We start from the raw sequence: 23,346 nt of genomic DNA, 5'->3' as shown, positions 1-23,346 counted from the left end.
AATCCAATAAACATCGCACATGTTCAACACTATGGTTTTCACACTGCTGATGCTGAAAGATGCCTCGTTTTCATTTTTTGTCCAATGAACAGTGGTGCAAAGTTCAACACTTAGGATTTCACGCTGCTGATGCTGAAAGATGACTCATTTTCAGTTTTTGCCCAATTAACAGTGGTGCAAAAGGATTTAGGATTGCCTGCTAAATTGCAATAATCATAAAAAGGTTTTGCGCCATAATCTCTTGAAAATGCTCAGGACAATATTTTACTTCAATCACTTCAAATACTGGGCAAAAAAAAATATACAACATATATTTAATCCGTCAATTAGCTACAAAAGAATGACGTGAATTTCTCTTAACAAATTGACAATAGTTTGCAGCAATATTAAATACACCTATACACAACGCATTATCTATTGCACGCTGTCTGAAAACATGTATCCAATTTGGATTCCAAAACTCCAATGCAAATGTGAATCTGCCAGTCAGGAGAATCAACTACCAAGCCCAGCTATCATTGCCGTAAATGTGGCTACTGCAAATCCAAGCACCCCGCCAGCAAACACCTGATGAGAGAACTTGGAATCATTAATGTGACATGTAAGAGTAAGAATATCAAATATTCACACACATGGCAGATTTTTCAGTCAAATGATCTGGATAGCGTCAACTTAATGTTAGGACGACATAAACATGACTGGATACGGAGCAATTGGTTGGTACAAAATTTATTTCACTAACGGTTTACTATGAGTCCATATGCAGACAAGGCATTCCTTGTCCTCAGCTGCTCTACATTGGAACAAAAGGTCGAACCTGTGGAGGTGTGTGCCCTAGGAGCTCTCGCAGTGGTCTTGTTTCAGCCAGTGGATGTTCTGACGGAAGCTCATACACAATTTGATTCAAGACCTGGCAATTTAAAATAGTTAGATCTGAACTGCAGCAGACAAGTAAATAAATTCAGGATATACCCAAGCAACACAACTGAGAAATGAACATAAGGGTTCCAATAGCAAGGCCTTCCCAATTTCTCAGATATGGATTTTCTTTTCTTCCTTTTATTCACAGAACCAATGAGATTTGTTATAACCATGAGCAACTCTACAACCACAGACATTTGTATCTGCTATTACCAAATTGTTGTAACTGGCCAGCTGGGTGTTAACCATTCTGTCTGAATAAGAGAACAAAATTCTAGTGGTTGGACTACTTGCCACTCAGGAGGTAGTTCGCATGTATTTCTTTTGAAGGAAAATCCTTTTGCGCCCTTTATCATTTGATGACTGAAAATTTTGGCCTCTAATAAATTATTATGTGTCTCAGTAACACAAACATGAAGGCTTTAGGTCATACCTCTGCTTGCTTCCCTGCATGTAGCCTAACACCAAAAGCGTCATACATCACCTGCAAGCAATTGCAGAAGCAAAAAAGTCAGCCAAGTCATTAATAATGAAATACAAGGCATAGAGTGCATCTGGAATCCATTTCTGAAAGAGGTGGTGAAAATAAGCATAAGTTAAGAACTCATCAGCATTTCGAGGATATCACAATGCAACAGATGGAACAAGTGGGTGGGAATTAAAGCACATGATGGCACATGCCTAGGTGTTGTTGTACTATATGCCATCATTTCGAGGATATACAAAAACAGATAATCTTTCGGGCTAGTTGTCGTCTTGTGTTCTTTGGGTTTCTTTAAAATTGCATAACGATGTCAGGTACATGGTGAGGTCTGAAGGTATATGCACAAGGCACATGCAAGATGCAACCAAATGCAACATCTCAGATTACTGATCATCTCAGGCATATTGTACTTTGTACCGCTACCGCACTTTTGTCCCCAATCAAGATGCACCTGCAGTAACTCAGCTAGACCGAACTCAAAGCGAAGTGAAGCAATTGAGCAAAAGTGCAAAGGGCATCCATTTACTGATCCCCAGTCATCAGAACGCAACATCATGAAACTACCTATCAGAACTATTTACTGCTCTTTCCCACAATCTGCAGAGCAAAATGTACTTCCCAGAACCAGAAGTCAGTCCAGGCTTCATTCAAGTGAACTGAACTAGTGAAGCAATCGAGAAAAAGGTGCAAAGAACATTCATTTACAGTTTTACACACTCCCAGTTACCACAACGTAAAAAACATAGACAACGTATCAGATCCACAGCTCATCGAAGTTAGTCAACGCCTTCTTTTGGGGGGGGGGGGGGGGGGGGGGGGGGGGGGGGCTGGGAGCGAAAACCAACCACGGAGGCGAAGACGGCGGCGGTGGCGAAAAGCGAGCTCGCGAAGCCCTCCTGCATCCCGACGGCGACGGCGAGCGCGGTGACGGTGGCCGAGTGCGAGGACGGCATCCCGCCGGACCCGATCAGCTGCTTCGCGTCCCACCGGTTCTCCTTGTACCTGCACTCACGCGCGCGCGCGCGCGCAGCAGCAGCAGATCCCGTCAGGAGGAGCTCAGATCCGCCCGCCGGCCGGGCCCCGCGGGGAGGGGAGGGCGGGCGTACCAGGTGGTGAAGACCTTGATGGACTGCGCGATGGCGAAGGAGAGCACGGCGGCGACGAGCGGGCAGTTGGAGAACACGGCCAGGTAGGAGAACGCGGGGGCACCCGCCGGCGACGGCGGCGGCGGGGCGGCGGTGACGGCGTCCATGGCTCGCGGCCGGCTCTGGAGCTCTGGATGGTCCGGTCGGGCTCGCTCGGCGCGGGCCTGCTGGATCACCGACCGCGTCGGCTCCTCCCCCACTTGCCCCGTTTCGCTTCCGGTTGGTGTGCAGCGCAGGAGCAGGGGGGTTTCCTTTCGTGGCTGTGGACGCACGGCACGGAAGCAGAATCTGCTACGCGTACCCCCACGATCCGACCGAGCGCAGATCCCGTCAAGATGCACCCAGGGAGGAGAGATGGTGGGCCCTTCATGACTTGGTCAGAAGGAGTAGATTCGATATATGTTCTGCTCAAATTACTCCCTAGGATCACAAATAATACAATTCTCACTTTTGAGAAGTCAAGTAATTTCAAATTTAACTAAAGTAATATAAAATAATACTAATATTTATGTTAAAAATAAATATAATTAGATTAGTCATGTAATATATTTTCATACTAGATCTATTTGGTGATTTTAATAATAGTAATTTTTATATAAATTTAGTCAAATTTGAAACTATTTGACTTTTAAGAAGTATATACATAAGAGTTGTATTTGGGGGGGGCGGAGGGGTAGTTAAAAGGCACAAAAAGCATCTATGATGTGATTGCTCCAAACGTAAATTCATCTAAGGCAGTGTTTGGATGTTGACATTGAGGTCCAGAATCAGGCATTGGCATTAGATGGGCTCGAATTCGGCTGTTTGGATGGTCTCGATATCAGCCCTTGGAATCGGACAACAATGCCACGAGACATTTGGCCACCCTTGCGGGAGCCCGCCTACAATACCGAGCCTTCCCGCTCCGAATTTGGCTGGAATCGAGTCTTTACCCCTCCCACCGCGCGTACCCCTTCGTTGGCGCTCGTGAAAAACAAAAGCTACTGCCTCTCGAGGGGAATGGAAGGGACACCTGGAGCAAGTCGACGGCGGCCGCGCTGCAGGTTCCTCCCTCCCCTCCCTCCTCCTCATCCTCTGGCATCTCCGGCCATCCTCCCCGTCCTCTCGTGGCTCTGCAGAGGCAGTGCAGAGGCACCTGTAGAGGCGCCTGCTCCCCTCCCCAGATCCCGTGGCACCCCAGATCCCGTGGCACTGCACTGCTCCCCTCCCCAGATCCCGCCGCCCCCGGCCACTCGACGCCGCCAGAGGCCGGCCGCGCGGTGCTGCGGCGCGCGCCTGGGAGGCCGCGCGGTGCTGCGGCGCGCGGTGCTGCGGCGCGCGGGCCTGGGAGGCAGCGCGGTTGTAGCGAAAATGGCCTCTCGTGCCATATTTCAATATAATGTTTTTGGCGATTGATGACACACACAACACTTGGACTAATATGATTGTTAAAGATGACCATTCTCAGGCTTTTAGGTTCAAGTGATGACAAAGAGAAGATAGGCGTAGCTAGGCCCAAAGGGCCGCCCCTACGGGGGTTCCGCTACCCGGTTAGCGGCCGGGGGTCGAGGGGGAGCCGCCCCTCGCGGGTCTCAGGGCAGCGCCCTGAAAGCTCTTCGATTCAGGAGCACCGGAAGAACCGATGCCAGGGCATCGGAGCATCCGGTGGTAGTCGGAAGAACCGACGCCATAATACCTTGGTGCAGAAGGGAATCGAAGCCAAGTCAGCCTATAGGCACCGGTTGAACCGACGGTCCAAAATAGGGCATCGGTGCATTGGGCGTCCTATGTACCAGAGACGATGTCAAGCACCCAGGAGAAGTTTCTTCAGCACCGGTTCAACCGACGGTGCATCGGAGCATACCGTCGGTGCATTGGCCGTCCTTTGTACCAGAGACGATGTCAAGTGCCAGGAGAAGTGTCTTCAGCACCGATTCAACCGATGGGGCATCGGTGCATACCACCGGTGTAATGACGTCAGCGTCCAGGAGAAGATTCTTTCAGCACCGGTTGAACCGGTGAGGCATCGGTGCATTGCATCGGTTCAACCGGTGGTCTCTGCGTCTGCTGTCAGGACTTCAACGGCTACTTCATGTTGTGAGTGACCGGATGAACCGACGCTACCCCACCAAGAGGCATCGGTTCTTCCGGTGATACGCAGATTTACAGCTGACCGTTGGAGCAACGGCTACAAGACTTGGTGGCCTATATATACACCTCACCCCGTCCATTTGAAGTGTGCTGGAGTTGCTGAACATCCCAAACACACCCAAGAACATCTCCAACCACCATAGAGCTTCATTGTACATCATATAGGCTTAAGCACACTTGTGAGAGTGCTTAGTGCTTGTTTAGGGATTAGTTCTTGCGAGAGCTCCCTTGAGAGAAGTCTTGCTGCGGCAAGCAACTTGTGATCCGTCGTGTGACCCTCCGTCTTGGTGTGGAGTGGCAACGACACTTTGTGCGGGGGAAGAGGAGGCCCCCTCCTTGGTGGAAAAGCTCCGTAGTGGATTTCGGCCGGGTGACCGAGAGAGACGGTGGCGGTGCACGAGACTCGGTGTCTTGTGGGCACTTGCCTTTGCTTGCCGGCATCGCCATTGGTGGCGTAGTGCAAGATGGTGATCGGAAGAGCCTCGGTGTCCCGTGGACGTAGGCGTTTATGCCGAACCACGTTACATGACCGTGTCTACTCGGGAGTTTGCATCCCTCTTGCACTTACCTCTTTTACTTACCGCATTACGTTTCCGCACTTACTCTACCTTGCATACCTTTACTTTCCTAGTTAGTTTGATTAGGATTAGCTAGGTTGCAAGTCTTTTAGGGGTAAGTAGAGAGTAGCATAGATAAACCTTAGTCATAACTAGCATGCGTAGGACGTGTTAGGTTTATCTTATGCAAGTAGTTTGAGCCCTAGGTTAAAAAGCGATTAGCGACCCTATTCACCCCCTCCCCCTCTAGGGTCGGACACCCCGGTGATCCTAACAGTGGTGCTGCAGCCCACGGGCCGTGGCAAGCATGCGAGCAGGTGGGGCCAGGCAAGCAGGAGAGCAGGCGGGGCACCGGAGAGGGCACGGGGCGCGAGCTGCGAGCGGGCAGCCATCGGATTTTGTTGGGATTTCTAGCCTAATCCTCTGTTCTGTGTTATTTTTTCAGGTTGCTTCTCTTGTTTTGGTTGCTGTTGAGGCCAATTGAAGGTACACGATCTCTACTAATGGATGTGTTTTCATTGTATGGCATGGTGTTTGTGTGACTGTGTTAGAATTGTTTTCTTACAAATGATGCATGTGAATTGTAGTTATACCATGTCAGATCATGATTTGGTTTCTTATATAATCGAAGAAAATAAAAGAAGAAAGAAGAGAAGGATTGTGTTGACAGAATTATATTTTGAGTCAGTTCTTCTTGGGTTTGCATATCTTAGCGAGCAGAGGAGACCAAGGGAGTTAGGATGCTTTAGTGACGATGAGATCAGGCACAATATTAGGAAGTATTTGCTCAAAGAAATGTATGATGGATCTGAAGTTACATGCTATGATAACTTGCGATTGACTAAAAGAAACTTTCATGGCCTGTGCATCATGTTGCGTGAGAAATGTGGCCTTCATGACAGTGTATATGTTAGTGTGGAAGAAAAGGTTGCTATGTTCTTGCTAGTAGTTGGACATGGTTTAAAAATGAGGTTGCTGCGTGGCACTTACAAGCGGTCTTTAGAGACTATTAGTAGGCACTTTAATGATGTGTTGACAGCCATTCTATCTATAAGTACAGAATTTGTTAAGTTTCCTGATCCTTCTGTTCAACCACCTGATGATTATAAATGGAAATGGTTTGGCAATGCACTTGGAGCACTAGATGGGTGTCATGTTGATGTATGTGTAGCTGTGGCTGACCAAGGCAGATACAGGAACAGAAAGCAACAAATCAGCACTAACATGCTAGGTGTGGTTGATTGGAACATGAAATTTCTGTATGTATTACCTGGCTGGGAGGGTTCAGCCTCTGACTCCAGAGTTCTACGCGACGCAATGAGCCGCCAAGATGCATTTGTTGTACCTCAGGGTACGACTCTTTGTCTTGGCAATTACTTTCTTTATTTGCTTGTTAACTAACTCAGTTACTTGACAATAGGAAAATATTATTTAGTGGATGCTGGTTACACAAATGGACCTGGATTTCTAGCTCCATTCAGATCCACTCGGTACCACTTGAAAGAATGGGTTTCCAGTCAACAACAACCCAAAACTCCCAAAGAGTTGTATAACTTGTGTCATTCTCGTGCTAGAAATGTTGTAGAGAGAACTTTTGGTTTGTGGAAGAAAAAATGGGCTGTCCTACGTACACAAAGTTTCTTTAGAATACATGATCAGGTAACATGTGTACATATGGGATTGCTGACAGCTAACATGATCAATTTGAATGGCAATTGCTGACAGCTAACTAATATTATTGCAGATTCGAATTATTAATGCTTGTTGTGTGTTACACAACTTTGCAAGGGATAGACAACATCAGATGGATGATCTATTATTGCAAGAAGTCGACGCTGAACTAGCAGCTATGCCAATTGAGCCAGTAGATGATGCTAACTCAATTACAAGTGTTGAAGTCAGTCCTGAATTGAATGCCTTTAGGGAGGAGCTAGCTAATGATATGTTTGCTGAGTACCTTTTGAGGCATGGTGAACTTGCCTTGGAATAGGTTGATGTGTGATAGCATAGCTGCCTTTTCTTTGCTGTGTGGGACAGCTAGTTGGTGGTGCCTTTTGTTAGCTTTTGTACATGCATCATCTTGGAAAAGAAATCAATATTATATGATATTATCTTAACTAACTTCTGTAAATTATTTGTGGTATTTTTTTGGATAGCATCATGTCTGCACCAAAGGGAAAGAGAGTTTACCTAACCTGGACAGATGAGATGGACAGTGCATTGTTGGCTGTCCTTGTGGAGCATCACAACAATGGTGATCATGCCCAAAATGGATGGAAGCCACATGTCTACAATGCTGCTATAAAAAATGTGCGTGACAAGTGTAATGTGGAGATCACAAAGGATAACATAACATCAAGGTGCAAAACTTTTGACAAGCACTATGAGATCATTAGCAAGATCCTTTCTCAGAGTGGATTTGGTTGGGATTGGGACAATAATAAGCTGTCAATGGATAGTGATGACGTTTGGAATAGATATGTGGAGGTAAGTACATGCACGTCTAAACCATGATTACTTTCTATTTAAAAGTATAACAACTTGACTGAGTTTGTGGTGTATGTTATGCAGGGCAACAAGGCAGCAATTTGTTACAAGACCAAAGTAGTGAAGAATTGGGATGCAATCTGCACCATTTACTCAACTGATCATGCCAATGGTCAAGGTGCCAGGACAGGTGCTGAGGATGCTCAAGATTCACCTGAACAAGATGGTGATGCATCCCCAGATTTGCCCCCCAAAGAGGCAGCGAACTGGTGATGCAATTCTTTACATGCTTGGAGATATGAAAACCTCGTTCAATGATGCTTTGAAGTCCACTGAGCCATTACCAATGCCCCAAGTAACTCCTCCTGCTGAAATCCTTGCTGCACTTCAAATGATACCAGATTTGGATAGATGTGACATGCTCAAATCTTATGGAAAGCTGATCCTTAATGAGCGCTTGTTCCAAGCGCTTATGGAACTCCCCATGGACATGAGGAAGGAATGGCTCTTGATGTTGAATGAGAAGAATTCCAACTGAGTGCGGTTCTGCATGGTTGTTATGTAATGCCTAGATTTGCTATCCTAATTAGTTTGTTGCTGCTATGATGGACACAAAGTATGATTGAATCTGTTGCTACTACTTGTAAGAGACATGAAAAATATTGATGTCATGTTATTGCCTCAAAAATGGCTCTTGTTATAAATATTTATGCTACCGGTGTCATTTTATTTTTAAATATTCTTGCTGTTTTCACGTATTTTTTAAAATATTGCTGATATTATGACATTTTTCAGAATATTTTCGGAACAAGAAAATTATTTTTCTTGCTTCTTTTGTGTTTACATATACTACGCACTTGTCGATAATATGGTCTCATATAGGAACAAATTTTATAATGTTCAAACCTTTCAACATTCACAATTCCATGAGTTGTACATCCAAACAAGAATTGGAATTCATTCCAGCCTTTGATTCTAGCTACTAATTACAAGCACATCCAAACAACAACATTGGCATTGCAGACCATTTCCAATGCAGCTTGGATTTGGTATTCAAGCCCAATTCAATTCCTCCAGCTGAATGCCTACATCCAAACGAAGCCTAAAAGTTTTAGGGGACTCCGCTCATGAATAAGTGATATTTTTAGGTTTTGATAAGTCATTAGTCGTTATTCTAGACTCCAGTTATATGCCACGCAGAGTTTAGGTGTCGAGTTTGCATACATAGAAATAATATCGATGGATGTGTTTTGAATGGTTTCGTCGAAGTGTAGTTTTGCACTTTTGCTATGTCTTGTGAATATATTGTTACAAAAAGTAGAAGAGCAAGTCTCGTGACTTGGGATAGACTTATTACGACAATTAGTTTCTTATTTAGTTTATTTATTGGGCAAAATCCAAGTCACCCTTTACTTTACTATGTGTTTAACATATGATTTATCTAGTTCCGCCAATTGCAAATGTAACTTGGTAATGCATTGACACAATCACTAATAACACTTTGATTAGCAATATTCATAAAAAATATAATCTTGAGTTTATATATATATATAAAGTACTTTATAATAAAGTTAGTAATACTGATCTTGTTTTGTCAATCTATGTAATATTTAGATGTTCACAGCTTAAAAAATAATTTTGCTAATAATAAACATAAATTAACTTAAACTCAGGATGGGAGGAAGCATGTGACCATATGAGTCCACTTTGTTCATCGTTTCACCAATATTTGATAGGCAAGATAGATAGGAGCTCATCATTTTTCTTGTTTAAGAAAGTCACCTTTGAGGTTCCACCTCCTATCTCTTTCTTTTTTTTCAAAAAATTCAAGCTTTTTTTTGCAAAGCATATTATATACGTAGGCACTCCTCACCTTTGTGGATGCGCATGCGCGCACCATGCGCTTAATAGCAATTTATAGCATATCCATGAGACTCTACTGATGGATCTTAAGATTACCAAAGTAACCACAAGCCTATATTTCTGATATTGGACCACGACATGTCATACTTGTTGCCTACCACACCATTACTGTCATATTGCATGATCTTGGTCTCGTTTTGCTTTTAAGTGATAGAAGGTTGCAATGCCTCACAATCCCTTTTATACTTCTGAATAGTTTGTACCCTCAGTTTAGATCACTTAAATATTGTCTTGTATTGATGGTTTATAATCGTTATCTTGTCTTAAGTATAAATATTATCTTGTCCAAACTCTTAAGTATTGAGAGTTTGAGACTATCAGTTTTGTTCTTATTATCAACATGATGACATGCAATTTATACATACTTCTACCTCTACTTTGTAATTTATAGAAAAGTACTAGTGGATGCCAATGAATCTCCCAATCTGCCGCTGATTCGCTTGAACTAGGCCTTATTTAGTTGCGCTGTGTAAAATTTTTGAAAGGGCATTTTCATACATTTGAAGTACTAAACATAGACTAATCACAAAATAAATTACAGAACTCGTCTGTAAATCGCGAGACGAATCTAATGAGCCTAATTAATCCATCATTAGAGCCTGTTCTGAAGGGCAATTTAGCGTCTAATTACGGCCTAATTAGGTTTATTAGATTCGTCTCGCGATTTACAGGCAAACTGTGCAATGCATTTTTTATTTCGTCTACATTTAATTCTCCATGCAGATGCCGGAATTTTTTTTTTGGAATTTTGAACTTTGCAACTAAACAAGGGGCTAGTGTATCTTTCTTTTTTTCCCAACTGGAACCTAACTGTTGTGTTAGAATCCGCACGTGCTCCCAACAAATGAGGAAGCCCTAGCCCTTTCGGACACGCAACCGCGGCCATCGCCGTCCGTTCCAAAAACCCAACGGCCCCGATCTCCCAGCCAGTCACGCCCGCCGCGTCGCGCTCCCTGGTCGGCGGGGCCCGCGCCCCGAACGGCCCCGCAGACCAGTCACGGGCACTTCCCCACCCCCCCGCACCGCCGCTTACAGGCGGGCCCCGCCTCCGCGATTCGAGCCTGACAAAGCCCCAAAGGCTCGTGAGCGGCGCAACAGCGAGGCAGCGAAGAGAGAGAAGTCGCGAGAGGAGAGAGAGAGGCGGAGGAGAGAGAAACCCCTAGTCTCCAGCCGCCTCGCCTCGCCTCCCCCTCCCCCACCCCTCGCCGCCTCCGCTCCCGCGCTGCCCGCCGCCGCTCGAGGAGGAGGAAAGGACCCCAGGGGGTCGCGCCGCGGACGGCGGCGCCGGCGCCGGTGCCTGCGGAAGGCCTCGAGATCTCGCGGCGGCGCCGCCGGCTGGTGTTTCGGCGGGGGGCGGCGGCGGTGCGGCGGGTGCCCGGTGAGTTCGCTCGATCCCCCTCGCCGCGGGAGCGCCCAATCGAGCTGCTCGCCCCTCGAATCGAGGGTTCTTGCGGTCGGCCTTCCTGCTCCCGAGGCGACCGCGGAATAAGCTAGCCCTCTCGCTTCAGGAGGGTTAGGGTTAGGTTTTCCGGAATTGCGGCGGAATTCCGCCGCAAAGGAGGCGCATTGGTGCCGCGGGGAGGTGGCGCTGCGTGTCTCCGCGCCAGCAATGATGGGGAAGACGCATAGGTTCTCCAAGGGGCACCCGCTCGGCTTTGTGCCGGACTACCGGCATGGGGTGGAGACGGTGGGGGAGTCAAAGGGGCTCGGGAGCCCGCCGAGGATCGACTCGGGGAGCTCCTGCGCGCCGCCCAAGAGGAAATGCACCAGCGTGAATTCGGAGGAGGGGGAAGGGGCCTCGGGGTTCAATGTGCGCCGCGAGGTGTTCTTGCTGCCTAGGTTGACAGCTCTGGACAGGAAGGACCTGGAGGTGAGGCTCCGGGACGAGCTTGCACAGGTGAGGGCCCTTCAGAACAGGCTGTTCCCAAGAGGGCCTGCAGTCAGCATGAATGGTGGGGCAGCTTTGGCGCCCGGAGGTGGTGGTGATGTGCACCCCAAGAAAAAGGTTGAGAAGCTCAAGCGAAGCAATTCGGTACAGTCAGACAGGGGAGTGCCGCCACCAGTGGCCGTGGCCCCACCTGTTGCCAGCTCGGCTAACTACACAGCATCGTTTAAGCAATGTGCCAACCTTCTGAAGTCACTTATGGCCCATGCCTGGGCAAACCCGTTTCTTGCCCCGGTTGACGTTGTAAAGCTGAACATCCCTGATTATTTTGATATAGTCAAGCAGCCCATGGATTTGGGTACGATCCAGAAAAAAATGAATGCAGGCAAGTACCCTACAACTCTGGAATTTGCTGCAGATGTGAGGCTTACTTTCAGCAATGCTATGAATTACAATCCGGTCAATAATGATGTCCATGTAATGGCCAAAACTCTGAGCAAGATCTTTGAAAGTCGATGGAGGCTTATTGAAAAGAAGCTTCCTCGACCTGACGAGAAGCCACCTCAACCAGATGAGAGGCCTCCTGTGAGGGAGCCTGCAAAAAAGAATTCAACTAAGAGAGATACCATTGAGAAAGAAGACCCCATCAAGAAAAAACCCTCCAAGAAAAGTGCACCTAAGAAAGACATCTTTCATGAAGAAGATTTAGTGGACAATCCAGTTTTGCAACCAAAGAAGAGGAAAACCTCTCCTTTGCTACAAGATGCTCCATTGGTAGAGGCCGTTGCTCCAACTGAAAAAAGAATAATGACGAATGAGCAAAAATATGATTTAAGTGCAAGGCTACAATCATACGGTGCATTGATTCCAGATCATGTTGTTGAGTTCATAAGGAGTCATGCTGATGATTGCGATGCTGATGAAGATGAATTAGAGCTTGATATGGATGCCCTTGGTGATGATACACTATTTGAACTACAGAAGCTACTTGATGACTATGACAGGGTTAATCCGTCAAAAAACCTTACAGAAGAGGACCCTCATGAGGTTGAGGTGGGTGCTGTGGTATTAGAAATTGTTATTTCATTGGTTAATTTGGTAAATGATTGTTTTATGTTCTGTTCAACAGTCCCGAAGTCAGTATGAGCTTACCAATCCATCAGTATGTCATGAAGAAGGTCTATTTCTCCTCATCCTTTGCTCATCTATGATACTGATTGTTCATGTAAGTTAAAAAATTTTATACGCATGTCAACAGGCAATGAGCTCATTGATGAGGATGTTGACATTGGGGAGAATGACCTTCCAGTTTCGACACTTCCTCCTGTGGTATTTGAAGTTGAAACAGCAGATAGAAGCAGCAAGCATAGTACATCTAGCAGCTCAAGTAGCGAGTCAGAATCATCCTCTAGTGGTATGCAATTTCACAAGTTATATCCTAAATTTTCCTTTCTGGCTACTATGATACTGGAACCAGCAATGTGTTTTTTTTCCTGTCGCAAATTGCTGTTAGCTTTCTGCCCATGTTTTTTTTGCATGTTGCACGATGCAATTGGTGATTGTATTGATGGTCTCATCATTAAAGTTCATTAAATAAGCAATCATAGTTGAGAAGGGAGGGATCGATCTGTGATATATTGAATTCACACTGGCTGTGGACACTTTTGTAGTTCTGAACTATAGTATTCCGTAAGTACTACATGTTACTGGTAGTAATCCCATGCTAGCTTTTGGACTTTATTAGCATGCCCACAGAAAGAGCCATTATGCTTGTGTGTTTGTGTTGTTAGCAGTTGAGCTCAGTGAAGGGTACTTGCTCCATAAGGAATTTACATCATGCTCACCAGTTCGATGGAATGTAAAACAATAAGCCAACATGATCATGCCTCAATTTCTTCTATAGTCTGCATCTTTTATAGTATTGTGCACTTTTCACCTTAAGTCCAGGGAAATAAGAGAATAGAAAACTGGTGTGCTTCTTTTTGATGGTCTATCCTACTTCTCACCTGCATGCCCATTCATGGCAGCAGTAATTTCATAGAGAAACCTTGTTTTAGCACCTTTTGTACTATGAATGGACCAATTATGCTGACTTCCATGAAGAAACATTTTCACCAAGTAACACTGAATAATAGGATCTAGCTTCAACTATTGATACATGCTTATGAATCATTTGTTTATTAGAAAGGTCAGCTGATCAATCAAGACTATCCTTTTGTATTTCCGGACTGACTGTGTATGCTACTACAGCAATTCTGGGAAATCCTTTGGCTAGAAAGATGAAACCTTGTTGAAACAAAAACAGTGTGCTTTCAAAAGAGTCTCTTGTGAGGTTTAATTATCAGTCCCGTACTGTTCATCTTTGAAAAGTGGCATTTTATCTATAAATACCATGATTTTGATGGGGGTATATTATAATTGGGAACATATCAAGTGCAAACCAACCCCTTCGTGCAAACCATGCAAACTTCAATCTGAGCCACCAGATGAACATCCAAGGGGCATGGGGGATTGGATAGTTTTACAATTAACCTCCCACCTCTAATCACACTTTTGCAAATCCCCCCTCCCACTCCCCCTGCGCACCCCCTTGATGTTGATCAGGTGGCCCATATTGAAGTTTGCACGGTTTGCACAAAGGTTGGTTTGCACCTGATATGTTCCCATTATAATTAGATGATGTAGTTCCATTTAAATTACAAATCTAAAATTTTAGATTCTATTCAGCCAACCAACTGCAATTGAAAAATGTGAAACATATAACTTGGATGTTTACTTCCTATTACAGTCTTGCCTACTATTTGGTAGGTAGAACAAGAATGGAGAGAAACTGTTGACATCTCCTGCAGCATACTGTTTCTCTTTATCGTCTCCTTAGTTTGTCTAGGTTGTCATGTCCAACACACTGATGATATTTCGGTTTTTACCTCTCAAGACTCCGATTCAAGTAGCTCATCTGGAAGTGATACGGATGCCAAAGCTCTTCTGCAAAACAGCGGGTTAAAGGTTCTTATACACACCTCTTTATCTGAATGTTTTTGCAATAGTATAAGGCACGACCAAGCTAATTTCTTTCTGTTGATGCAAAGGATGTTTAATGACACGTATCTCAATGGTTCTCTCCTTTTTTTGGTATACAGGAAAATGTTCTACCTTTGGATAACTTGGATCAGGAAAAGGGTAAGAAGTTTCACTTTATTTGTGTATCAGTATTTTGAATGCCAACCAAGACCTCATATTTCCTCTTCCTGTCTACTATTGTATCCTCATGGAACCCAACTCAAAATTAACCAGAGTAATGATGCAATGACATTCAAGCCCAAAGTCCATGGATTTTACAAGTATTTTACACGTGTATCTGGATGAGACTATTGGCACATGCTATGTTTTGCAATTGCTATCTTTGCTTGAGCTGATGGATCAAACTAAGTAGCTTTAGACATAGATAATGATATGAGCTACACTTGACCCAAAATAATCCAAACAAGGTCGAACTGCCCATCCAAATTTTATTTCTTTTAATCTCCCAAATGGCAATTTGTTAGCATGGCAGATCCAGAGTTTGTTTCATAGTGTCAATTATGGCATGTGATCTTCAGAATTCAATAACTGACAGGTTTTTTTTTTGGCTGGGATCATCCCTTATTCCCTTTGAACCTTTATACTGCAATTTTTCTATAAAATTTCTATATATCATCAGCTTGTTTTGTGGAAAAGAAAGGACAAGTGATACTGCACCTCTAAATGCTGCTTGTAGATAGCATTTGCTGAACTTTGCAACCCCAGAATAGCTGCTTGTATCTTATACTCTCTTTAATTCTGTTTTCAGGTTCACTGAACACATTAAATCTACCAGAGCAAAGTACAGACCCTATATCTGTCACCGCAGATGGTGAGGGTAAGCATGAATTTTCATGATGGCCTGTGAATACCCAAAACTTCTATGGTAGAAAAATGGGTTGCCTTACAGGTCTATATATGGAAATTTTAGGGGAAAATGTGTCTGAGAAGCAGGTCTCCCCTGAAAAGCAAATCCGAGCTGCCCTTCTGAGAAGCCGCTTTGCTGATACAATTCTCAAGGCTCATGAAAAGGCCCTTGACCAGGTGTGTATGTGAAAACGGTTCGTTGAAGGCACTGTTGTCTGGGCTTGGTTGGTGTTATTCTCTGTATGCTTACCTGACTGTTAATATCAAGGTTACAAAAAAGGATCCTGAGAAGCTTCGGCGTGACAGGGAGGAGCTTGAGAGGTTACAAAGAGAAGGTGAGATGCAATAGAATCCTTATAAGCTCACGGCAGCTGTGTGACATCATTTCTATTACAGAGAGAGCTCGGTTGCAAGCTGAGGCTAAAGCTGCAGAGGATGCTCGCAAGAAGGCTGAAGCAGCAGCAGCAGCTGAGGCTGCTGCAGAAGTTAAGCGGCAAAGGGAGCTTGAGAGAGAAGCAGCTCGTAAAGCTTTGCAAGAGGTAATATCTGCTATACGTTTACCACCTGCATTATCCTGCTCTGCTGTTACCATATATATGAAGCATAAATACTGTTGATTTGCAGATGGAGAAAACTGTTGACATCAATGAAGGGAGCCTCTTTCTGAAAGATCTTGAAATGCTTGGAAGTGTTCCGGGTGAACAGATACCCAACTCGGTTGGTGAAATTCCAACTGATACGCCAGGCGCTCTCCAGTATCCACTGAGAGGCAACGCCCTAGAAAAGCTAGGATTATATATGAAAAATGATGAAGAGGATGAGGAGGGCGATTTCACAGATGAACCTGTGGTTGATGTTGAAGAGGGTGAAATAGATTAACTGCTTCTGGACCATTTTTGATACTTTACAGGAGGCCTGGTGGCATGACTGATCAGCATAGCTTCTTTTGATGTCTTTGATATACAAAGTGGCCTGATGAAAGATTGAGTCTCTTCAAAACCAGGTCCTGTATTCACTTTTGTAACTGCCCAAGTTTTGGAGCCAATTTTTGGCAGATGTAGCAAGCCCCAAATGTGTTGGAAGCTGCATTGTGGTGCATGTGAGCAGTTGCAAGGAGCGTGCTTATCGTTTCGTTTGAGAATATCTCTGTACTTTCCATAACCACAGAATGGTTTGGTGATTTTATTGGATATATATATGGTGAGGCCATAAAAGAGGATGAAAAAGGGGGAAGAATCAAGGGAAAGCATAAGGAGTGATGGGTTCTTGGCTCTTGAACACCTTATGTATGAGCCATTTTTGAGGGTTAGTTTTAGAGCCGTTTCCTGTTGTGAATGTAATATCAGAAACTGTACAAAAGTTAGGCTGGTAGATGGAAAACAGTCTTTAATTTATGCAGTGCCTGTTCGTCATTGATAACTATCTTTTTGACTACTGGTTCTCATGAGATACTGCTGATACATATTGCTCTGGGATCCTGTTGCTATTTTGACATTAAGTTTTGAGATGTAGCTTGTCATGTAGGTACAAGATACTTTTTTTTTGAAAGGAGGTACAGGTTACTTTTAGAAGTGATGTTAACCATCTGTCATATGGTACTGTCGTAGGAGACATGTTTAGTTCCTCATGCCATTGTCTGCTGGCATTAGTGTAGAAATATGCAAGATTGTCGAGTGGATATGCAAGATTGTGTAGTGAGGTGTGTAGTTGGGTTTAATCCTGTTATTTGTTCCACGACAGGACCAGCACGGTGATGCCGGCGCCCCAGCCGAGCTCAGGCATGGCGTAGGGGAGGCCGAGCACGCCGGCGCCGACCATGGCCGTGACATTGTGGAAGCCGGAGTACCACCACTTGGCGTTCCGCGACGCGTTGATCGGGAGCCAGTCGTCGATCGCCTTCTCCCGCGCCCTTGCTGCGACTCGCTCTCTGTTGGGTGCGATCGTGCGAGATCAAAGCTGGCAAGCTGCAGAGAGTTGGATTTTTACAGAGCAAGTTTTGAATTTTGATCTTCTTGTCTTCCACAAATATTTGTACTAGTAAGAATATTTATACTTCTTTTAAATAAAAGCGATTTGTAACCATTGCTATTTGACTTGGCTTCCAATTAAGCTAGGTGTCCTGTTGAAACTCACACTAGTCCTATTCCGTTCTTTCGAAAGGGAAAAAAAATTTATAAATGCAAGAGCGGGCGGAAATGATGAGAGAAAGAAGAAGATCGATGCTGACATGGCTGGGGAAACACGAACAGAAATCGAAGTGAAGGTAGTAATGCATATATGATGGTGGACGTGCCTTGGCCGGAGCACAGTGTTGAGTGGATGCATCTCCATGGCTGGCGTGGGAGCTCATCTCCTCAGCTCGACGATGGATGTCACTGAGCCTTCAGCAATGGAGAGGAAGTAGGCGGCAGATAACTGAAGCTCGTCTTGCTTTTGAGCGCAAGTGAAAAGGATCGGAGGTGACAGCCTGACAGATGACTCGATCATCTGGTGGTCGATCTCTCATTACTTCAGTCTAGGCAGTTCAGTTTCCGAGCAGTAGCCTTCTTAGTACTTTGACACTTAAATTCCATAGCTTTCATGTAATAAATAAACACGAGCAAAATTTGCGAATATATAGGAGAAAAGAAATTTGTGCGGTTATGCTCCGGTCAAACATCTCGTCACGCCCCGAAACATCAAACCTAGGAAAAAAAAGAACAATAGGCACAGTGTGTGCTGCTCTTCACAGGTTCAGTTTCATTCTTGCCGCTGAAACTGACTTCTCTGGCTATTTTTCCTCGCTTGACTTCTTCAGGATTTGTACGTATTAGTTTAGCTGAATGGATTTTAATTCGGCGACAAGAATATAATTCAGCCGGATGAAACTAACGGTGACAGCTAGTTAGTTTGGTCGTCCAGTGGTGCAGTGCTTATTAATGGCACGCGGATTTGCGTGGAGACTTCCGGTAGGGCGGTAGCCTTCAGACTAGTCATGCTCCACGGCGACTTGACTTGCTGTATGAGTACTGAACTACAGATGGAATAGTTCACGCGACCGCACAGGTGTGTGGAGCACAAGGACAGGCATTATTTCAGCACAAGTTACGGTTCTTTTTTTTCCCAAACCAACGCAGACGTTTATAAACCCACGCACAACCACTTCTATAAATACACGCACGAAATCCTACTCCTACGAGCACCTCCGGAAGACTGCGCTGGTAGATCCTCGAGATTGACAAAGTCATCATTATCCCTTCATTATCGACGGGCACATCGCCTACCACTAAAAAAATAGCGTCAGTTGGTGGATATATAAGTTCCACCACAAGAAACCTTACCAGCTTATCTATTCGCAGCACAAGTTACAAGTTACAATTTGATTAATTATTTCAACAAAAAAGATAAATTATGTACACATTAGCCTATTAACCCGTACTCTCGCATAGACTAATTAAAATTAATATAAAAAATAAAACTTATAGCTAATCATTATAATTATCTATCTTACGCTCTTCTCATCCATTAAATATGGCTAGATTAATTTGGAGAATAATTCATACCACCTTTAGTCTAAAAAACTTAACAATGTCACTCATATGTTTGGGACTTGGCTACAGGGGATTAGGTGGAAGGAAAAAAATTTAACACTCACAGGTGTAAGTGTTGTTTGTTGAGCCATGTGGCCAAGTAGAAAGGATATTGTTTTTAATACAGTGAACAGACAACCTTGTTTGCAGATTCTTTTCAGGACGATACACTAGATAAAATTTTGGACTTTGCTTCGGAAAGAGGAGAACATGAATACTATCAGAGACATGTCGAGTATTGGAGTCCATGGCCATGGAGATATTCGCAAAAAATGAGTGGCAGTTTAGTAACTAACAGATTTTGTTTATAATAACTGTTTGCTATATTCATCGTTGTCTCCTCCGTCCATGGTTCTCTATTTGTAATAATGGCCGGATATTTCACACTATGTTGTAGAAGCTAGAATATTAATATGTTTCTTTATCTAAAAATTAAATATTCTAACAAATACTCTAAAATACATACTTAGCATTATCTAGTTGCAATAGATTTCATTTTTCATCACAACTTAGTTGATATATATTTAATTGAACAATTTATTTATAAATTGGTATTCTTATCTCTTCCATCATATATGAATATGTGGTGACACCACGTATTCATGTATGATGGTATTCTTACTCTATGGTATGATGGAGTATTTGATAGAAAAAAATTTTATTGAAAATATTTGAAAATCAATTGTGTTGTGGACTAATATTTCAAACAATCTTGATTTTATCCATTTGAAATGTATTGTATATTTGCGAGCATTTCCCTTTCTTTATATCAAATAGGTGCTAGATAAAATTTGTCATACTGCCATTACAAAATCGACAAAAATTAATAAACAGATATATTTACCTTCAAAGAATTGAAAATTCGAGTATAATTATTATAGGGGTGTAATGGTTCAAGAATGAATAAGAAAACATAAGTCGAAGTTGGCACAAAGTCGAGGACTGAATCAATCAATGATATTAAAAAAATTACAACAAATGTTAGGTACGCATTACTAAAGACGTAGAGATCCATCATGTTAAAAAAATTACAAATGTTTGCACGCCATAACGTCAACGCATTAGCTATGACTAATTGCAATCTATTTTGCTTAAAAGATCTAATTGCAAGATATTTACATATCTGTCCTATTTCCAATATATATATATATATATTTCCTATTACCTTCTACGAGATAATATATGATAATATCCATCTAGATCTAAATAAATGGGCGATCCTCATTTACTTCATCATACCATAGCAAAGCTCATGGTTTAAATCAGGGGATTGTTCTGAATCTATCATTGCTGGGGGTAGTCCTGATAAAATTTGTATGTCTTGATTTTCACAATGATCTGCCGGAGTCCTCCAATTGGTGATAGTACCATCAGCAGCACTCCAATAACAATACACGCCTGAAGAACATATAGAACACAGAGAAAAAGAATGTTTGCGTTCAGAAAAAAAATGAAAAAAAGGAAGCTTAAACCTAAACATCTATTATCTTATTATTTGTCCAACAAACGGAGCCTCCACGTTCGCTCTCAAGGCCTAGAAATTTCCACGTTAATCGGAGAAAAATAGAAAAATAAAAATTACCAACCACTGCCATTACGATAAAAATTAGCCTAAAATACCCCTGTGTCTAAATAAAAATCACCCACCAATGCCATTATAAAAAATTAAATATAAAATACCATTTAGCTAAGTATCAGTTACAAATATATACTATTAATAAAAACTAAAGCTAACAATAATCAATCAAAATAAAATAAAAATAAGAATAATTATCTGCATAATATTATTAAAGCTCAACAAATCAAATTGTTATTATAGGTAGATCATAGTTGAATTGTTTTAATCAACAATAAGACATAATTTACGATAATGAACAGAATGATGTATGGTTAAAAAAAAGAGTATAACCTTTAAGTAAATGATACAACGACATGCATATTTTTGAATTTTTAATACTAGCCGCGCAAATGCGCGGGCTATACGCCTAGTTTTATTGAGGAGGCAATCTTACCCAGTTGGTGAACCATGAGAGGCTGAACCTTTTGGGCTTGTAAATTGTGAGCCACATGATGCAGGGAAGCTGACAGAAACAAGTACCAAATTTGGTCAGCTCGGATTAAAATTCTGGAGCTGCTTCTATATCTGAACGAACAATAGTCATCTCTAGAAGCTAATGTAGCAGAAACAAAATGTGTAAATGCCTAAATTGATCTGGGAGCTTACAAAGTAAGTTGTCGGTGCGAAGGCGAATCCACCGAAGAAACTGAGCAATTCACTGAAGAAGGGGAAGGTGATGGCCACGAACATTGTGAACCCTGCACAGGTTGCATCTCATCAGTCTTTGTGTGTCCAGACTCCAGCGTGATTGGTAAGCCGGCCTTCAGATCATATTAGACTGAAGAACTCATCAGTTCAGACATGGGCATTACCAACGTAGGCAGTCCGGGCAATCAGGCGCAGCATCAGGCCTGGACGGAACCAAAACTTCCTCACCAGCACCGTCTCTATCATGTCGAACACCGGCATCGCATAAATCTGCCAATCATGCATCACTCAATGCATCAGATGCCAGCATCGCTACTGCATTTACACAAAGAAATCACCGTGATGTCTGAATTGAAGAAATGTCTGCGTACCTGGTAACCGCCAAGGAGATGGACGACGACCATCATGTTGGCGAGGGCGATGAGCCACCTTGGTGTGTCGAGGGTGACGAGGATGTTGTCCTGGACTTTGTTGCCGAAGGCCCAGTAGCCGACGAGCGACGCCGGGAAGTAGCACAGGGCGACGACGACGTAGGCGACGACGACGCCCTTCCACATGGGCTTCTTGGACGGCTTGTCCGGCGTCGACGGGATGGTGGCCTGGATCTCCAGCACCACATTGTGCCCAGCGTACGCGAACGCCACGTCCCCGAGCGCCCCGAAGAAGCCGAACACCTTCCCCGGCGTCGTCGTCGCGTGCAGGCTGTAGTCCACGTCCGCCGACCTCCCCTTGGCAGCTGACGCGATCCACGCGATCGTCGAGTAACTGCCATGGGTATTCTTATCAGTAATCTTCTTTCAGGCTATAATTATGATGTAGCTTTCAGAGAAAAACTCTAAAAAAAATGTAGCTTTCAGAGATGCAGTTTCTGAAACTGTACCAGAGAGACATGACGGCGGCGGCGAGGGAGACGCCGGAGATGGAGTGGAAATTGGGGAGCTGGGAGAGGACGAAGTGGGCGGAGGCGAAGATCATGATGAAGTAGGTGAGCTTGATGTGCTTGCACCTGTCGTGGCAGACGACGTCGTGGAACTTCTGCAGGGACTGGCCGCCGGTGACCATGTACACGATGTTCAGGCCGACCTCCACCACCAGCTGCTGCGGCACGACGATCCAGAGGCCCAGCTTCTCGCCGAACGCGTGCTGTCCCAGCTCGTGGTACCGGTCGAACCGCTTGCCCGGCACCATCTCGTGCATCTCCACCATCTGCCACAGCGTGTACAGCGTGATGATCCACGACAGGATCAGCACCGTGACGCCGGCCGCCCTGAGAACCGTGATCGATCGACCGGGAAATTAAATGAAAAGAAAGAACCAACAAAATTGTGTTTACGAGAAATAATGCCAAAGATGACTGACTGAACTGATCACCATGTCATGGCATAGTGCGTTGACTTTGCATAGGGAAGAATGGAAGATACTGATCTGCTTTTTTTTTTCTTTGAATGAGGAAGGTAGTTAATGGCACTGACCAGCCGAGCTCGGACATGGCGTAGGGAAGGCTTAGCACGCCGGCGCCGACCATGGCGGTGACATTGTGGAAGGCGGAGTACCACCACTTGGCGTTCCTCCTGGCGTTGATCGGCAGCCAGTCGTCGATCGACTTCTGCGCCCTCCAGCGGCCTTCCTGCGAGTCCGTGCGCCCTTTGGGTGAAAGAGCGATGCTGGCAAACTGCAGAGATCGAGTTCATCAACGGATCATCACAGACAAGCAATCAAATCTATCTCGAGTTGTTTGATCTTCTTTTCTTCAACAAACTTTTGTGCTTTGTAACAACCGAAATTCAACATGGCATCCAAATCCAAGCTAGATAAGCTCATGCTGGGGGGGGGGGGGGGGGGGGGGGGGGGACGCACCTTGTCCGGAGAATAGTCCCCGAGTTGTATATCCATGTCCATAGCCGGCAGGAGCTCCGAAGCCCGACGATGGACGCCGCCGCTGAGCTTTCACCAATGGCGAGGAATCGAGCCGAGGCGGCCGGCAGAGAAGTCGTCGTCTTCTTTATGCAGCGCAGGTGAAGGGAGGGCGACAGCCTGGCAGCGTCTGAACTC

General features: G+C 44.3%; 5 protein-coding genes across 6 annotated transcripts; 3 read left to right on the top strand and 2 right to left on the bottom strand.

Annotated features, from left to right (window-relative positions):
* Window positions 1-237: 237 nt before the first annotated feature.
* LOC120711292 (uncharacterized membrane protein YuiD-like) lies at window positions 238-2,842 on the bottom strand. Its single transcript, XM_039996757.1, has 5 exons — window positions 2,512-2,842; window positions 2,251-2,407; window positions 1,355-1,405; window positions 818-910; window positions 238-567 (listed from the first exon to the last, which is right to left on the bottom strand). Exons 1-5 carry the CDS (start codon window positions 2,655-2,657, stop codon window positions 496-498), a joined length of 519 nt encoding a protein of 172 aa, XP_039852691.1. The 5' UTR covers window positions 2,658-2,842; the 3' UTR covers window positions 238-495.
* Window positions 2,843-5,535: 2,693 nt separating this feature from the next.
* On the top strand, window positions 5,536-7,968 carry LOC120711289 (putative nuclease HARBI1). The gene is made up of 4 exons (XM_039996755.1): window positions 5,536-6,588; window positions 6,658-6,896; window positions 6,982-7,724; window positions 7,809-7,968. Exons 1-3 carry the CDS (start codon window positions 5,745-5,747, stop codon window positions 7,225-7,227), a joined length of 1,329 nt encoding a protein of 442 aa, XP_039852689.1. The 5' UTR covers window positions 5,536-5,744; the 3' UTR covers window positions 7,228-7,724; window positions 7,809-7,968.
* Window positions 7,446-7,997, top strand: LOC120639318. Its single transcript, XM_039915286.1, has 2 exons — window positions 7,446-7,724; window positions 7,809-7,997. Exons 1-2 carry the CDS (start codon window positions 7,446-7,448, stop codon window positions 7,995-7,997), a joined length of 468 nt encoding a protein of 155 aa, XP_039771220.1.
* Window positions 7,998-10,745: 2,748 nt separating this feature from the next.
* On the top strand, window positions 10,746-16,919 carry LOC120711288 (transcription factor GTE9-like). 2 transcript variants are annotated; one of them, XM_039996754.1, is made up of 10 exons: window positions 10,746-12,585; window positions 12,662-12,710; window positions 12,791-12,946; window positions 14,468-14,538; window positions 14,673-14,712; window positions 15,362-15,424; window positions 15,524-15,636; window positions 15,728-15,794; window positions 15,856-15,998; window positions 16,084-16,919. In XM_039996754.1, exons 1-10 carry the CDS (start codon window positions 11,257-11,259, stop codon window positions 16,336-16,338), a joined length of 2,286 nt encoding a protein of 761 aa, XP_039852688.1. In that variant the 5' UTR covers window positions 10,746-11,256; the 3' UTR covers window positions 16,339-16,919. The 2 variants fall into 2 exon arrangements, with proteins under 2 accessions (XP_039852688.1, XP_039852687.1); XM_039996753.1 differs by having other exon boundaries at window positions 15,362-15,430.
* Window positions 16,920-19,952: 3,033 nt separating this feature from the next.
* Window positions 19,953-23,346, bottom strand: LOC120711287 (lysine histidine transporter 1-like). Its single transcript, XM_039996752.1, has 8 exons — window positions 23,152-23,346; window positions 22,767-22,966; window positions 22,175-22,561; window positions 21,666-22,059; window positions 21,459-21,564; window positions 21,253-21,344; window positions 21,041-21,109; window positions 19,953-20,426 (listed from the first exon to the last, which is right to left on the bottom strand). The coding sequence occupies exons 1-8, from the start codon at window positions 23,191-23,193 to the stop codon at window positions 20,313-20,315; spliced, it is 1,404 nt and encodes a 467-aa protein (XP_039852686.1). The 5' UTR covers window positions 23,194-23,346; the 3' UTR covers window positions 19,953-20,312.

This window comes from Panicum virgatum, chromosome 6K (assembly GCF_016808335.1).
Source record: "Panicum virgatum strain AP13 chromosome 6K, P.virgatum_v5, whole genome shotgun sequence".
NCBI classification, from domain to species: domain Eukaryota; kingdom Viridiplantae; phylum Streptophyta; class Magnoliopsida; order Poales; family Poaceae; genus Panicum; species Panicum virgatum.
Note: the sequence above shows the minus strand (reverse complement) of the source record. Positions and strands in the feature narration are given on the sequence as shown.

What these genes read in the sequence shown, in the direction of transcription:
- LOC120711292 (XM_039996757.1), bottom strand. Translation starts at nt 2,657, where the DNA reads ATGGACGCCGTCACCGCCGCCCCGCCGCCGCCGTCGCCGGCGGGTGCC. An exon ending in ATCAAGGTCTTCACCACCTG is followed by an intron (nt 2,408 to 2,511) that starts GTACGCCCGCCC and finishes GCGTGAGTGCAG; the next exon opens with GTACAAGGAGAACCGGTGGG. An exon ending in TAGGGCACACACCTCCACAG is followed by an intron (nt 568 to 817) that starts GTTCGACCTTTT and finishes TTCTCTCATCAG; the next exon opens with GTGTTTGCTGGCGGGGTGCT.
- LOC120711289 (XM_039996755.1), top strand. Translation starts at nt 5,745, where the DNA reads ATGTGTTTTCATTGTATGGCATGGTGTTTGTGTGACTGTGTTAGAATT. An exon ending in TGCATTTGTTGTACCTCAGG is followed by an intron (nt 6,589 to 6,657) that starts GTACGACTCTTT and finishes ACTTGACAATAG; the next exon opens with GAAAATATTATTTAGTGGAT. An exon ending in TCTTTAGAATACATGATCAG is followed by an intron (nt 6,897 to 6,981) that starts GTAACATGTGTA and finishes ATATTATTGCAG; the next exon opens with ATTCGAATTATTAATGCTTG.
- LOC120639318 (XM_039915286.1), top strand. Translation starts at nt 7,446, where the DNA reads ATGGACAGTGCATTGTTGGCTGTCCTTGTGGAGCATCACAACAATGGT. An exon ending in TTTGGAATAGATATGTGGAG is followed by an intron (nt 7,725 to 7,808) that starts GTAAGTACATGC and finishes TATGTTATGCAG; the next exon opens with GGCAACAAGGCAGCAATTTG.
- LOC120711288 (XM_039996753.1), top strand. Translation starts at nt 11,257, where the DNA reads ATGATGGGGAAGACGCATAGGTTCTCCAAGGGGCACCCGCTCGGCTTT. An exon ending in ATCAGTATGTCATGAAGAAG is followed by an intron (nt 12,711 to 12,790) that starts GTCTATTTCTCC and finishes GCATGTCAACAG; the next exon opens with GCAATGAGCTCATTGATGAG. An exon ending in ATGAAAAGGCCCTTGACCAG is followed by an intron (nt 15,637 to 15,727) that starts GTGTGTATGTGA and finishes GTTAATATCAAG; the next exon opens with GTTACAAAAAAGGATCCTGA.
- LOC120711287 (XM_039996752.1), bottom strand. Translation starts at nt 23,193, where the DNA reads ATGGACATGGATATACAACTCGGGGACTATTCTCCGGACAAG. An exon ending in GGGACTATTCTCCGGACAAG is followed by an intron (nt 22,967 to 23,151) that starts GTGCGTCCCCCC and finishes CGATCTCTGCAG; the next exon opens with TTTGCCAGCATCGCTCTTTC. An exon ending in TCGCACCGACAACTTACTTT is followed by an intron (nt 21,110 to 21,252) that starts GTAAGCTCCCAG and finishes TGTTTCTGTCAG; the next exon opens with CTTCCCTGCATCATGTGGCT.